Here is a 17,124-nt window from a genome sequence, read left to right as displayed (position 1 = left end):
AGTGAGAAAGCCGTCATTGTACATCTGTCATGCCATGGTGCTTTTTTGTGCCTTCTTGAGATTTGGCAAAGTTGAACCTGATCTAACTTTCCCGACTTTGCATCAGTCAAGATTAAGCATTTCCATAAGATGACCTATTGTTGAGGACGGATTGGTGATCACCTCTCTGTGTCTCTTCATGTATGTATAGAAATCAAGCTTAACTCTGCCAACTTACAACTGAATTTGTTATGATAATTATTTCCACAATGTTTTAAAGCGCCATTATTGTCCCTGCACATTGGGCTCACACATCTATGAACATTCCTGAAACCATCTCAGCTCCCTGGGGAGTATACAAACCCAGAGCTGCCATTTCGGCACAAACAGCTAAACATAATCACGTCTGCCCTCACAGGTACCCATTTACTCCTGGGTGGAGAGAGGCACATAGGAGTAAAGTGACTTACCCTGGATCACAACATGCTGCCACCAGCTGGATTCGAACCCCTGATCCTATCAGCAGAAGCTACAAACCCCAACCACTATGCCACATGCCTCAACATGGTCATTTATACTACTCAGTGTTGTAGTTGCCACAACCTGAATTCAAGTCACAAGCTATTCAAATGAACTGCAACAAAAGCATTCCTTTGTCATTGTTCACCCTGTTAGTTGTGACAAGCCTTGACCATGGTCTCAGGGGTAGTTTTGTGTCTGGTCTGGTGATGGTCTCGACCACAACACTGATACTACTGCTGTATTTTCATATCTCTTTAGAAATATTACTTATTTTTGTCATGCTTTCTATACATAGATATAAATATTGGGAGACCTCTTTTGAAAGATATATTTCAAAGGGATTTGTGGTTAAAATGTTACTGTGTGGTACTCAGTTAATGATCATGTAAGTCAGCTGTTAGATTATTCAGGCAAGTTAGAATAATGGTAAATTACACTACTCCAAAAAATTAAACGAACAAGACAACAGAATGTTTTTGCCATGGTCTATATGGGCTACCATTAGAACAAGAGGCATTAAAGTTATATGACAACACCTGAATGATTTTTACGTAACTTTAATGCCTCTTGTTCTAACGGTAGCCCATATAGACCATGACAAAAACATTCTGTTCTCTTGTTCCTTTAATTCTTTTGTGTAGTGTATATAAGAGCTGTATTATTTCGGCCCCTCTCACAGCCGGCTGGAGGTGGATTCTGCTGGCCTAAGAGGTCACCTATACTACCATAGGTCTTTTTAACTTGGTAGGCATGTAAAGATACTCCTTATTGTTACAAATTTGAGGTTTGAAGTCAATCACACAAATAGTTTTGTTGTTACGTTCATTTGAAGTTCAAGGCTAGATGTGTGCCAGTCCGCATGCACTGAGCACCAGAGTAGAAATAGTATGCATGACCCATCTCAGAAAACTTGCCAATGCCCAAGGTTCAATTTTTCACAAAATTGGTGTAAAGATGACCACAAAAAGTTACTCTAAAAACTCAGTAGGGCTCAGCTGCTGAGAAAAAAATGCACTGCAGAGATAACTGAAAAAAATGTTGGGGGGGTATCCCCCTACCACTCTTTTAAGGTTAAGTCCCCAAAGTATTTACATTTAACTTAGAATGAGGTTTGTAATTATTTATGCTGCATATGCTTGTGAAGGACACGACAAAAGACCATAAGACTTAAGTTTGCAAACAAATTATCTGAAGCATTGGTACTCTGCCAGCTTTATGTTATTGTTTTTATGGGGGAAGAGTATTTGTACATGTATTGGGTTTTAACACGTTGGTTTGCAGCATGAGCACATGCAGTTTATCATTTTTCTTTTTTAGGTAGTGTTTTCAAGAAGAAGAATGGGGGTACAGATGCTAGTGAGGGTTATATCATGGAGGAAATGATGGAGTCTGATTCTGTAACATCTGAGGAAGTGGGCCATAAAATGACAGAGTCAGAACAACTCGGTGAACTTGGCAAGATGATACTTCAAGATGAGGTTAGACATTTTGGATATTGGTCCTTATCGTTCACATTTATACTGTAACTGAGGGGTGTTAGATGCACCAGTGTCACATTGTGTCACAAAGTAGTGTTAGTGGGCAGATGTGCATGAAAAAAATGGTGATCAGTTAGCATGGTAATGATTAAGCAGTTTTTCCGTTAAAGCTAGAAATTTTTTTTTTTTTACTAGCGATAAAGAATTTCTTTATGTTTTTATGCCACATTCTGTGATCCCAACTGCCTTGTGAAACTTTATTCTCAGTCTTGATGTTTGGACAAGTGTTAACATTCAGTGGACATTTTTTGTTTGTACTACACATTTGTTTTGCATGTGAAATGTAAACCTTAAAGGGGGGCCACACCATTGTTTTTTGGCCATAATTTTGCAGGATTGGCTGATTTAGAGGTATGGAATTCATTGAAGCTTTCATTCCTCTGACTTTTTCCATGTTTAAGTTAACTGCTTGAAAAAAATTGAGAAAATAACAATGGTTAAATTGAAAATCTTATTTATTTTGGACAAAATCCATTAACAGCAGGGCATTCTGAGTCAGCAAACAACGTACACGCAGAGTCGACCTGCAGATGAACAGATTTGACATATGCTCTTGCCTTTTAAAAAGAGTATTTTTCTGCGACCAAGAGTTATCAGTAAATTTACCCTGAAGTACCATGCCTCTTCAACAGTGTAGCATTGTGGATTCATGGGGAAAAATTCAAGCAGTGAAGTTACTGCAGTCGACTTGTGTCTATGCCACGATAATTATGTTGTATGCAAGTGCATGCATGATTGTGCTTTGTGGCCACACTTTGGCATCTGTTAACACATCAATGGAAGTCTCAAGCTGTATTTGCATTGGACTTTTCTTACTTAACCGATTGTGAAATAAAAAGTGGTCCAATGAGGCAATGCAATGAGGGCGCTTTGACCTTTCTGCATTTATTTTTGTCCCTAAACACAACTTTACCGTCCTCATTATCTCTAAATGGTGCACTCTTAATACCAGTTAATTTTCTAACAGTGTCAAAAACAATTTCTGCCATGATTATGACCAAAACAGGAAAAAACTATGGGAAATATTAGCCACATGCCATACCGCGACAAACATGCAATGCGCATGTGCAGTTTCCCGGTATGTAACGTGCTGTTGTACTTGCACTTGGGCCAGATGCATGCTCTACCGGCCACTTTCCCATGCTTTTACTGACTCGTGTTGTCCACACTGGACTTTCCGTCTCGAACTCGAAAAAGTGTCTCGATAATTTTCCTGGGCAGAAGTTGGCCGGTAGAAATGACCTCATTTCTCAGTAAAAGTAGCCAAGAAGAAAATTTCCTGGGATGTCTCCATGGACCTTACACTGGGAAAAGTAGCCATCGTTTTGGTAAGTAAAACCAAAAAAGTCTAGTGCGAACACGGCTTTAACACCCATTCTCAGTTGACTCTTAACTACTAGTTATTGGCAAACAGGAAATTATATCTGGAAATACAGGTTGTGGGCAAAAAATTCCTCACCGTGCAGGTTGGAAACAGCAGCTTGGTTGGCTAGGCATATTATACTGCATTTTGGAACATTTAAAGGGGCCACACCTGTTAGTTAAGAACACAAACTTAACAAAATCATTCAGCCAAACACAGGTTAATTTTGGTCTCCGGAAAAAGTGCTTTAAAAATGAGCATTTTTATTTCTTAATTCTTCGAAAATGGTGAGATTGACCAGGCTAGGTCCCCATGCCACTGACAACATAGGAATTAAACATAGGAAACAAAAATGCAAACTTACATGATGAAACAGAAGAAAAACACTGACCGACTGCAGTGACTTATACAACATAGAACAGGCAACATCAAACCTCATAGTAGCAAATTAAACTGTACAGAAAAAAAGGGCCGCTGCTCGCTGAGATACAGAGATGTGTCCCCAGCCAGTGTTCTGTAAAAATCTCTGTAGAAATCTCAGTGGTAGTCATCAGTGGTATACCTGGCAAGATATGGGATGGAGGGGTACCCCCTTACCTGTCCAGTCCCTATACATACTCTAGACTATTGTTACCTAACACATCCCCCTTAGAAGTCTGTAAAGAGTTCCTGAGATTCCGATCAAACAATGACCAACACAAAGGCGGGAGGGGGTTCTCTCCGTCCCATGTCTTGCTTCAAATGATCAGTGGAATGCTAAAAGCAGTCCATTGTACCTTTTGTACCTTACATCAATGGACATGGCCCAGCACCCCCCAAAAAGGAATGTGGCATCACAATGAACATACCAACAGCTGGGCGCACTACTTCCAACTGTGTCTTGATCCAGCACCCGAGCCCTTTTTGTTACAGTATAACCTCTTTATTCAGACTCCTAATACATCTGTACACACCACACACAAAAATTGGTGCCTGTTTACAGATTTAGTATTCAAAATGAAACAAAAGTTTAAACAATAGTCAGTTAAACAAGAAAACAAAATTTCTGTTTTTTCAGAAACAATAGCATTCTCTGCAGAAATATTTTACAGATTGACCAAGGCTGTCATTTACTTTCTTTTGGGTACAATATTCAAGGATTATTCAGCAGTCCTTTTTTCCTTGTGATTTTACCAGTGGTGTGTCCTACCTTTAATAAGGTTTTGGTGGTTGAGTGTAGTGCAGTTGTTTCAAACCGTTGCACAAATTCTATCATTGTAACTTATGAATAAAGTTTTTGATACATTGTTGATTTTCCGGGGAAAGTTTTGGTTATTCTGAGGAGGCTAGGCTGCATATTGTAACAGGTAATGCATCCACATGTTGCAACAGACCAGTGTGCCAGTATATTGTAACAGGCTAATGCGCCCGCATATTGTGACAGACAATTGTAAATATGTAATATGTAATATTGTAAATATGCAAATTCCTTTGCATCTGATTCAATTCACTAAAACTTATGATCAACCGTAGTGGGCCCTCTAGTTCTATTATGCATAGCGGAATGGCTGCCATGTTCGTCCTTCTTTTCCTTAACGTGATTCTAAACGGATGTGTCTTTTTGACATCTTTGAGTTTATCGAGTTTATGTTTGGCTTCCACACCTTTGTGATATCATAATAAACATACATTCTATATTTCTGAGTTAATGTGTGTATTTTCTTGTTTTGGCAGTATTTTCCTCTTCTCGTGTGTGCATTTTATAGGTTGTTGACTCTGCTATTATACTACCGAGCGATACAGAGGGTCAACCGGGCAACCCCCGGATTGTTTCGGGTTCTGTGAGGCGGTGCGAGCGATCCAATACTGTGGTCCCCCTCTTTCCTTGGTATATGTAGGGTCAATTGGGTGACTCTGGGTTTGTTGGGGTTACAAGGAAGTACGAGCATTCCAAATTCTGTGATCCCACATTCCCCTATAGCCTGAGAGGAGTCAGTCTGCAGAGGATCTAGTGGCGTCTTGGTAAACTTGTGTTTCCGTGGCTTATCCCTGCTATCAGTACCATCTTTGGTTCAGTTCAGGGTTAGCCTACACCACGCTTCAAGAATCTGAACTGCAGTGCCTACGATATCCAAAGGTTCAGTTCCCCAACGTAACACTGAAGCATTGCAGTCAACGATAGTACAGAATGGTGCTGCACTCGGGGTCGAAATTTCCCCCGCCAGCTGAGTCTGGGCGCAACACTTCTGCATCCCAGTTCCGAAGTATTTCGAACGGGTGATGCTGGCCGACAACAAGCTCTTATCAACACCTACCATGGGCAACACCCGACATCGGCATGGCTCACAAGACCACGCGATAGGGCAACCCCACGCCACCAGTGCTATCTACACCGGCCGCATCACCCCTGGTGCCATTGTCTTAAGATGCCCTTTCAACTGGGGCACCTGGCCATGACAAAGATGCTGACTCTCCACGAGACAAGGCAACACTGCTCTCCGGAGTGGTCTCTGCAGAGACAATTCCAGGCCATGTGGGCACACCACCACCTGCACCTGGGACAACAGAGCCCACCGGCCTCCTGTGCCATTGGGGCTTCCGATCTTTGTACGTCACCCTGTCTTCAGGCTACCTTCTGGCCCTTTCTGGGAAGACTCCTTCTCCTCCCGTATCCTTAGGCGTGGGGTCAAAATACAGACGGTTTAGAAACAGTTCAATGGTTGGTGTTAATCCCCCTTCATTCCGTTCTTCTTTTGGTGTTGGACAGTTCAACGGTTTGAAAAGAACCATCTGCCCTGGACTATCTAGCTTCACGAGCAACCCTGCAACAATGGAGTTTGTGGCTTTAATACACAGCCATAGTTGTGAACAAACGATCCTATTCAAGGAGAACTTCATTGGCCCCGATCAGCCTTCCTGGGCTGGCGGTAAGGATGAGTGGTTAACACCTTGTGATAGAAATGCAAAATCAACTGCCTTATAGGCTACAGACATTTCTCTAGCTTCAGAAACGTTTTGAGTAGGTAATTCATGACAAAAAGACATTGCCACAAGATAATTTTCGTCTTTAAGCATTTTTTAGACTGGGAAATAAATACATTTATATGGGAGTGACGGGAAATGCCAAACACAGTTGCCTCATTTTACCGCCTGATCTATCGTCTCTGAAAGGAAATATCCACATACACACAATATGAATTTATTTTGAACTTCAGTCACGTGTACCATATTCTTTGAAACTAATAAAATAGTACAACTCCGCATCAAATAGTGCTGCAAATATGTGTCAAGGTTGGGTTCAGACAGGGCTTGGACATTTTTTGCGGAACTTCAGATCAGTTGGGGTTTGGACATGTACACACATGTACATATACAATGCACATTGAGACATCGAATTTAGGCTCACTACGATCATGCTGCAAAGGTGTATATAGTATTTCTGTGTATAAAATTATGAATCTCCCATGTCTCCCCATCCATGAGCAACTTTGATTGGAATACATTTTGTTTTTAAACTGTTTCCCAAGAGTTTGTCTATGAGTACATTCCATAAAGTTACTGCTGGAGGTGTGGCAGTTTCTGACCGTGTTTTGCCGACCAGAAGTGGTTGTGTTCGGACCACGCTTGACTGAACAAAACAATTTAACAGCATGCTCAATTAGGACTTTCCTCCTTCAGTACAGAATACAAGATCGAGCAAATTGTGTTTTGGTTATTTTTGCAAAATAGATTCAACTACGAATTTGGCTTTCGTTGCATATCTCAGGAGGAACCTTTCCAAGGACAGCGTGCACCTGACCAAAGGGGCGATTTTCCATCAGCCTCTTTTGAAGGGATAACAGCATTTTGTTATTTGAGATCTGGCAAATTCCATTACAACGCATTCGCACTATGATCAAACCCTTCATGGTCAAATGAAAGGCAAGTTAGGCCACCGCGCAAAACAAAAATCTCCTCGCGCGCTGCGCTGAAGCACAGCTTAAACTGAACCGCTTGGCAAAATTTTCATCCGGGGATGCCTCGGATCGAGCGTGAGTCCGACTGTGATCAGCATCCAACCAAATTCGTTTTGCACTCCATTTACGAGACCATTGGCCTAGTATGGAACGTCATTACCCTAATATTGAATGCAAGGGCATGGCTATCGGAGATTGGCAAATAAAATAATAAATCTGAATATACATGAGCACAATTGGACGTAGTGAGAATTTAGAAATGTTATGCTGTGACAATGTCTTACGTTGCGTGTTCTTGGTTGATTTCTGAGTGATTCTTACCACATGCTTTTTACAACCATCTCATGATGCGGGCCATTGTAAGTTTCAGTATGTTCACGCACGTGTGGAGCACACCGTACAATTTGTTATCCATTTTTCGTTGTGTTTGTTTTTTATTAACTTTTCTTGTATTTTGTATGTATTCCTGCGTGCCATCAATGAAATGCATTATTAAAGCCGTACATCCGAACCGAACAATTTGGTTCGGTTCGAAAGTGCCTTGTTTGATGATTTTGCCTCAGTTCTGCGGTTGGCCTAGATTAAATTGTGACTATTGTTTTAATTTACTGTGCATTAAAGTTTAATAGGTAAAGTCAAATACCAGAGATTAGTAAAAAACTCAACATGTTTGTTTTTCCAACATGAATTTTGTGCAGCCACAAAGTATTCAAAAAGTACAAAACAATCATACTTACAAAACATATTGCAACGTGCATGCATGTACTATTGACTTCAAGAAAAAAACATGTATCCTTAAATCATGCAGTTGCAGCCGCAAAGTAGAAAGCGCGTAGTTCGCGCATGTGTCTTCCTCGATCCTACACATGAAAACCTGCAAGTGTGCAATGCTGAGTCCCAGCTTGTCCACACGGTAAAAAATGAGGTTTTATCTACAACTACATGTTGGCGAACAGAACACTACGTCTTGTATGATTCAGGTAGATACTATTTGGAGTTGGTAAATTCGATTATGCAGGTATACAGTTAGGTGTGTATTTGACTCATGATACCAAAACAAAATATCATGATTACAGGGTATCGAGACCTGAAAAGACTGGTCTGGAAACCGATAGTACAGATATTTCACACTTTATTAGCAACTTGAACACAACTACTCAATACACATGTTTTACCAGGAAGTTAAAACAGTCTGCCGATCTAAATCCTCCTGCGGAGCTGCAAAGTAAAGAGCTATTGTCATGACTTATCCACCACACTGCAGAATTCTTTGATGTGGTAATGCAATGAGCTGTCCATAGTGTACTGGAAGCTGCAGAGTGCATGGCGTTCTTGACTGCAACGGTTTGGCCAGCCTTGCTAAAGCGTTCGTCTGTTCGATGTTGACCGTCGGTGGGGCTTAGCGTTTACAAAGCGTTGAATGCTTTCAAAAGCGTTTGTATTTTGACCTCACGCCTTACTGCAGTCTGGGCAAGCCTCCAATGCCCCAGCTCACCATGCCTCGACTGCTGGCTCTACAACTAGTTGTCCCATACGCAAAAAGGGCAAGCATTCCTCGTCTTCTTCTACAGGGTCCAAGTGTAAGAAGTCTCACTCCTCACAGAGGGATGACGCTTCGGTGGACATCATGTCAGCGGTCCGCATACTCTCTGAGAAGCTCTCTTCTATAGGCAGCCGTCTAGAGCCCTACCCTGCTCCCCTGGCGCCGGCTCCAGATCCGGACCCTTTGCCTGCAGAACATGATGCATAAGCATCCGAACTTGCATTCATCGATCATCTGAGTCACCCTTGAAATACCTACAAATACCTGAGCTTCTTATGCAACAGGAAACTCTTCGAATTCACAGCTCTCCCCTTTGGCCTCCCCACTTCACCAAGAGTGTTCTTGAGGGTTGCAAAGATCTCTCGCTCACCTTCAAAAGTGGGATGTCAAGCTGTTCCAGTACCTGGACAACTGGCTGATCGTTGGCAGATCGTTCAATGAAATAGAGGTTTCTTCCCGCCTTACTTGCGACATCACAAATTACCTGGGCTTCATTATCAACCACAAGAAGTTGAATTTCACTCCAGTGCAATACCTAACGTATCTAGGGGCATCTATTGACCTTAAACAAGGTATAATCTCACCAATAACCGAAAGCATTGACAACCTTCTCTTCCAAGCAATCGGCTCCGGCCTGCACCTGGCTTCGTCTCCTTGGCTTTATGGCCAGCCTGGTGGACTTCATCCCCCTCTGCAGGCTGTACATGCGTCCATTACAACTTCATCTTTTAGCTCTCTGCAGGCCGAAATGAAACTCAATTTCCAGGTCCCCATCTCAGACTTAATCCGCCCCCATCTCCATTGGTGGTTATTGAAAAGACACCTGTCTCTCTGATTTTCCTTCCCCAAGGCGAACCCGGAAATAAATATAACCTCGGACCCTTCTCATCTGGGCTGGGGAGACTCCCTACCGTGGCTTCAAGCATCGGGAACATGGGACCTCAAGCTCGGAGGGAGTCACATCAATATACTGGAACTTCACTCTGTATTCAACACACTGAAAGCTTTCTGCCCGAGTAACATAGGCAAATGAGTCCTCATCTGCTCGGACAACTCCACTGTGGTGTCATGCATCAATCGCCAGGGAGGCATACATTCTCCCCGCCTATGCCTCCTGACAAGACAGATATTCCTTTGGGCCCAGGATTATGGCATCAACCGCCAGGCGACCCACATTCCTGGTGTTGACAGCTCCATCGCAGATGCTCTCTCTCAGGGAGAGGTACATGTACGTCCCATGGAGTGGACTATTCACATAGTATAGTCGATCAGATCTTTACCAAAGTAGAGAAACCGAACATTGCTCAGAGGTACAACTTCTCAGCTTTTCATCACTACAATAAAACCTCACTGAGCTGCGACCAGAGACACTGCAGGCAGATGGACAGTTTCAGCTGTCAAGTTTGCCAACCCACTACATTAAAAACACTACACCTCATCAGAGCTCATGATATCTGAGCAGTTTTTACATCATGGGCCTAGAGGAAATATGCAAGGCAGCATGCTGGAAGACCCCATCTACGTTCACCACATGCTACCTCACCGATGTTCTGCATAAGGACTCTGCACATGGCAGAGTGGTCCTAACAATGACCGCATCGATGCACAAGGGTTCCTCATCAAAGCGGTCCACCACTGGAACAACATAACTCCATAATTTGGCGAGTCCGCAATAAAGTTTGGACAATTTCATACTCCTCTGGCGCTCATGTTATGTAGTGTGTCCTTGGCGCACCCCCCTCCAAGGGTTTGGTGCTGCTCTGCATATTTAACAACAGTTTGGCGTAGGTTGAAAGTAGAAGACTCTGCCCCACAGAAATGTAGGTTAGGTCTGCTATTCCACACTAATGAACTGATTGTTATTTTTTTCAGTGATTTTTTTTACCATAACTGCTTTCAATTACATACTGTAATAGTCCCATCATGTTACTGTATAAGTTGTAGGCCGCCCTCTGTAGTTGAAATAAAAACACGCTGGAGAGCGCCCCTTGGAAAATGGCCCCCATTGTAGTGTGACTCTTTTCTTGTACCTACTCCATAAAGATATGACAAATTCTGGCGACAAGGATGGGATATCCTAACCTGTAGGTACCCGAGTCAAAACTTAGTTACTACCAACAATGTTGTAGACTCCATCTGGAAGGAAGGATGGCAGCAATAGTCGGAAAAGTGGCCAAGTTTGATGAAGGAAAGGAGACCTTCACGTGTTACTTAGAGCGGGTGGAACAGATCTTCATCACTAATAACATCAGAGATGCAAAGGTAGTGAGTGTCTTTCTGACCATTATTGGACCAAAATCATACTTGTTGTTGAAGTCCATGGTGTAACCAGACAAAGTGAGTGATAAATCACTGGATGATCTGAAAACCTTGCAGAAAGATCACTTCTCACCACAACCGCTGACAATTGCAGAGCACTTTAAATTCCACAAGAGAGACCAGAAACCAGGGGAATCTGTGAGTCAGTATGTAGTGGAACTGAAACACCTGGCAACTACTTGTAAGTTTGGGAATTTCCTGAAGGATGCCTTTCGCGATAGATTAGTGTGTGGGCTTATCAACACTACCTGTCAAAAGAAGCTACTGACGAAGAAAGAACTGTCTTTTGAAAAGGCACTGCAACTTGCGATTGCATTTGAAATGGCAAACAAGCAAGCCCAGGAGCTGCAACCCAAAGCCAATCTGGAAGTCAAAAAGGTGACTGCTTCGAAACTTAAACCGAGCTTCAGTCATCAGAAGAAGCCGGCAAGCACTGGAATTAATGCAAGTGGTGGTTCAAAATTAGTGCAGAACCAGGATAGTGGGAACTGCTACCGATGCTTGGGTCAACACTCCCCAAGAGAATGCCCCTTCAAGCAGGCAACTTGTTATTGCTGCAACAAAGTGGGTCATATCTCAAAGGCATGCAGAAAAAAACGGGATCACTACCACCATTGATCTGGCAGGATCACCAGTTGAGATGGAGCTGGACACTGGTGCAGCAGTATCCATCATGTCTGAGGAAACCTACCACCAACAGCTTGAGAGCTGGCCACTGGAGCCATCAACAGTAAAGCTGAAATCCTATGGAAGAGAACCCATCGCAGTACGGGGAAAGCTGATAATACCAGTAACCTACGAGCGTCAGACACACAAACTGCCGCTGTATGTTGTTGAGGGAGACAAACCAGCCTTGTTGGGTGGTAACTGGTTGGACAAAATCAGGGTGAACTTGGCCAAAAATCTTCAGAGTGCAGGACAATGACTCCCTACATGTCAGTCCAGCCAAGGACATGGCAGGACTGAAGGAACAGTACAAAATGGTATTTAGTGATAAGGGAGGCCCAATCACTGATTTCAAGGCACATATCCACATAGTTGATAATGTTCCACCAGTGTTTTGTAAAGCACGTCCTGTACCATATGCTCTGAAGGAAAAGCCTGAAAAAGAGCTTAAAAAGCTGCAAGATGAAGGCATAATCAGTAAGGTTGAACGCAGCGAATACGTCTGACCTATTGTTCCAGTACCTAAACCTGATGGTAGTTTGCGATTGTGTTGCAATTATAAGGTGTCAATCAATAAGTTGTTAGATGACACACAATATCCCTTGCCAAACGCAGAGGACTTGTTTGCGACACTTGAAGGGGGAAAAATTTTCACAAAGATTGACCTCACACAAGCTTTAATACCTGCAACTCAAGTTGGATGAAGAATCCAACAAGTTCTTGACCATAAACACTCACCTAGGACTGTTTCAGTTCAATAGGTTACCGTTTGGTATATCCTCGGCACCCGGGATATTTCAGGGTGTGATGGATCAAATATTGCAGGGGGTAGAGGGAGTTGTCTGCTATCTAGACGATATCCTCATCACCTCAAGGTCCTCAAGCGTTTGGAGAGATACAATGTGCGGGTAAAAAGCCAAAAGTGTGAATGGCATAAACCATCAGTAGAGTACCTACGGCATGTAGTAGATGCTGAAGGTATCCACCCAACTGTAGAGAATTTGGATGTGATCAAGCAAGCTCCCAGTCCCACCAACATCAGTGAGCTCTGGTCCTATTGGGGACTTTTGAATTTTTACGGAATATTCATTCCAAATGTTTCGACCCTGTTGCACCCCCTAAATGAGCTCTTGTGTAAGGATGTGAAGAGGAAGTGGACTGATGCTTGCGAGACTGCATTCCAACAGAGTAAAATCCAACTTATGGAAAGTAACTTGTTGGTTCATTATGATGTGAATAGAGAATTGCGCCTTGCTTGCGATGCCTCCCCATATGGGGTTGGTGCAGTGATTTCTCATGTAATGGCGGATGGTGAAGAAAGGCCAATTGCATTCGCATCGCGCACTCTATCACCAAGTGAGAAAAACTATGCGCAAATTTAGCGTGAAGCACTGGCTCTGATCTTTGGGGTCAAAAAGTTCCACAAATACCTGATTGGTAGGAAGGTCAAGTTGGTTACAGACCACAAGCCTCTGACAGCCATATTCAATCCACAGGCCTCAATGCCCACCTTGGCAGCAGCGCGAATGCAAAGATGGGCTATCATACTGTCTGCATACACTTATGACATTGAGTATAGACGTTCAATAGACTATAGTAATGCTGATGCATTATCAAGATTACCGAGGCAGGTAGACCACTCAGATGTGCAGGAGGTCAAATATTTCTCATATTTAGAGGAGTTGCCGATTACATCGGATGATATCAGTAGACCCAGAGTTATCCAAAGGGTATGACTTTGTAGCAAATAGTTGGCCAAGTTTTGTTCCAGATGAGCAGATGAAACCATATTTCAGGCATAGAACTGAATTAACCATTGACCAAGGCTGTATTTTGTGGGGAATTAGAGTAGTTATTCCAGTGAAATACAGAGAGGAACTCTAAACGACCTCCATAACCAACACATGGGTATGTGTAGCATGAAAGGCTTAGCACTTAGCTCTTGAGGAGGTGATTTACCTCATATGGACTTCCAGAGGAAATTGTGTCAGATAATGGGCTACAATTCTTTTCTGCAGAATTCAAGGAGTGTATGGAAAGAAACCCGAGTGGCACCATACCATCCTGCTTCAAATGGAGCAGCAGAGCGGACTGTACAGATTGTCAAGAGGGCACTGATCAAACAAATGTTAGATCCAAATCCAAAAAAGCAACATCTCTCAGTGTATCATAAGTTGGCAAATTTTCTCATAATGCACCGGAACACACCACAGACAATTACTGGGAGATCTCCAGCAGAGTTATTCCTCAAGAGACAACCTAGAACAAGATTTTCTCTCTTGAAACCCAACCTGGCACAAAAAGTTGAGAGTAAACAAGAAAAACAAAGGGCACATCATGACCAAGGTAGAGTGAAAGAGAGAACTATCCAAGTTGATCAGAGAGTGAGGGTCAAAAGTCATGAAAGTAGTGTGGTGAAGTGGTTCCCTGGGAAAGTTGTAAAAGTGTGTGGACCACGTACATACATTGTTCATGTGTACAAAAATGGTAAAAACCAGTATGTGCATATTGACCACATTCTTCCCTCCCAGGAAGGAAATCAGTCAGAGTCTGTTGCAGGTGTTCCAGGCTACACAAAAAGTCAGGAACTTCCAATAAATTGCCATGTTCACAGGAAAATGAGGAAATGGAACACACAAGCAGTGAAACCGAAATAGAGGAAAGTCAACCCACTTCTCAAAAACTGGTCAGGGATTCACAAATTAGTCGGGCCTGAGACTAACTGTACTGAAAACTCCCAAAGGCATTACCCACAACGAATCAGAAAGGCACCAGAAAGACTTGATTTGTAATTTTGTAAACAACTGGACCTAAGACAAGTTTCAATTTGAGATTTCTTTTTCATTTCACTGTTTTCCATTTCATTTCACAACTTGTAACAAATAAAACATACATGTACATGGGGGGGAACAAATTTAAGAACCGTAAACATGTATGATGTTGTGATTGTCTTGTGTAAATTTGGAAGACCTGGAATCTTATGTAATCCAAAGTGTTGTATTAAGCAAAACTTTTGTTAAAAGTTCATGGGGCTAAAAATCTAAGGGGGAAGGAGTGTAATAGTCCCATCATGTTACTGTATAAGTTTTTTTTTTTTTTATAATTTTTTTTTAATTCACAATATGCAACAACAATAGAAAAAAATGCATGAAAGTGAGTATGGAGTAGAAAGTGGACTACACGTCATTAAGAACTTCCCAGGGAATAACAAAAACATACTCCAGACTACAAACAAACAGAAAAGACACCAAAAAGACAAAAGACAGGACATTACCAACTGAATTACAAGGTCAAATAACTCTTACAGATGACAGAAGAAAATTACAAATATCTCACAAAAAGAGGTTAGCCCATTTTTTCAGGAATTTGTCAAATGTCCCGTTTCTCGTAGCAATGGCCTCCTCTATATTGATAAGAAAGCTAAATCTTGACACTTACTATCAAAAATAAACTTTTTGGCCAGAACAGCAATCAGGGAGAGAAGTTCTTTTTCTGGAAATAGGCCAAAACAAACATCCCTACAATTCAGAGTCACTGGATAATAAGAGGTAGAGTTAAGCCAAGTGACAATATCCTTCCAAAACAATTGAATTTTTTCACAAAACCAAAACAGATGAAGCAGACTCTCACGTTCTTCATTACAAAAGAAACAAACGTAAGAGTCCTTCTTTTTAATTTTATAAAGAAAAGTATTTGTTGGGATTAAAAACTGGATAAATTTATATTGAAAATACTGGAGCTTAGAATCCCTAGTAATCCTAAAAGGGATCTGGTAAACCTCTTCCCACTGTGGGGAAAATCCAAGTAATGCGGTCCACTTCTGCTGACATTTACTGGGCACTTGAGCTACAACCTGCGAGAATAAATTATAAACAAATTTTGAAGGTTTTTTCTGGTTACAAAGCTCATGGATCAGCAATGGAGGAAACTCAATTTCAGTTGTTATATCAAAATGAATTAGCTGCTGCTTCCAAGCTCTAGGAAGTGCTTTTAGCAGACCAAAGTACTTGATAAAAGTGCAGTTAATGTTGCCATACTTCAGTTGAAACTCATGGAAAGTCAAAAAGCTTCCATTTTCTGAACAAAGATCTTTAACTGTTAAGATCCCTTCCTCCTTCCAGGTACGATAAAAAATACATTTCTTGTTAATTTTAACATTAGAATTAAGCCAAATAATTTCTGACAAGAAATTATTAGAATGATTTAAATTATGCAATTCTAACCAAGCCCTGACAACATCTTTCAGGAAACCATCTTTTAAAATATGGAATGGGAAATCAGACGGAGAAATATTTAAGTTCCAAATAATGTCATAAGTTCCAGTTTGTCTGAAAACACCATTGACAAAAGTTTTCCACTTTGCCTTATTCGAATTGTCAAGAAGTCTCTTGATCCAAGTGCATTTAAGACCTTTTTGGAAAGACTCCAAATCGAGCATTTTCAAACCACCATGTCTGAAGTCATTGATTACAACTTTTCTGCTTACTCGATCAGGTTTCCCATTCCAGATGAATTTATAAATCAGTTTGTTAACCTGCGAAATAAATTCCTGAGGAGGATTAGGTAACACTGTCAATAAAAAGGTCAATTGAGACAGGGCCAAGCTTTTAACAATGGTAATCTTGCCAATGGGAGTCAGGTCTCTCCTGGACCACAAATTTAACATAGTCTGAATTTTCTTCAACTGGCCGTCAAAGTTTAAATGAAACAAATTTTTCTCATCATGGGTAAATAATACACCCAGGAATCTAACAGGCCCATTAGTCCAGGAGAGACCCCGACCAATCGGCTGGATATCTTTGTCAAATCTCAATGGACCAAGTTTCATTGCCTTAGATTTATTAAAATTGACTTTAAGGCCAGACGCCAACTCAAAACTATCAAGAATTTTAAAAGTAGACAAAATGGACTTTCTGCTCCAATCTAAAACGATAGTAGTGTCATCTGCATAGGCACTAATTTTCAGTTCTGTATCTTCAGTCTGAATACCTACAATATCAGTAGAATGTCTGATACCAATTGCTAGCAATTCAGCTGCAATAAAAAACAGATATGGGCTCAGTGGACAACCTTGACGGACCCCTCTGGTAACATTAAATGAATTAGAGACATGACCATTATTAATAATGCAACTAGAAATATTGTAATAAAGAGTAGAAACCCACTTTATAAAATCATTTCCAAAATTGAAATATTTGAGACTTTTTTCTACAAATAGCCATTCTAATCTATCGAAAGCTTTTTCGAAATCCAGGAAAA

General features: G+C 41.5%; 1 protein-coding gene across 3 annotated transcripts in view; it reads left to right on the top strand.

Annotated features, from left to right (window-relative positions):
• The window catches only part of xpo5 (exportin 5), a 357,136-nt gene that overhangs the window by 268,986 nt on the left and 71,026 nt on the right, over window positions 1-17,124 (top strand). For all 3 annotated transcript variants that reach the window (XM_022232992.2, XM_022232990.2, XM_022232991.2), the window contains exon 25: window positions 1,819-1,979. In XM_022232992.2, the coding sequence (XP_022088684.2) occupies window positions 1,819-1,979 (161 nt within the window). The remainder of the gene's footprint in view (window positions 1-1,818; window positions 1,980-17,124) is intronic.

This window comes from Acanthaster planci, linkage group LG01 (assembly GCF_054643075.1).
Source record: "Acanthaster planci isolate LZ-2023a linkage group LG01, COTS_SCS, whole genome shotgun sequence".
Lineage (NCBI taxonomy): Eukaryota > Metazoa > Echinodermata > Asteroidea > Valvatida > Acanthasteridae > Acanthaster > Acanthaster planci.
The sequence above is the reverse complement of the archived record's forward strand: the minus strand, read 5'-3'. Positions and strand labels throughout refer to the sequence as shown.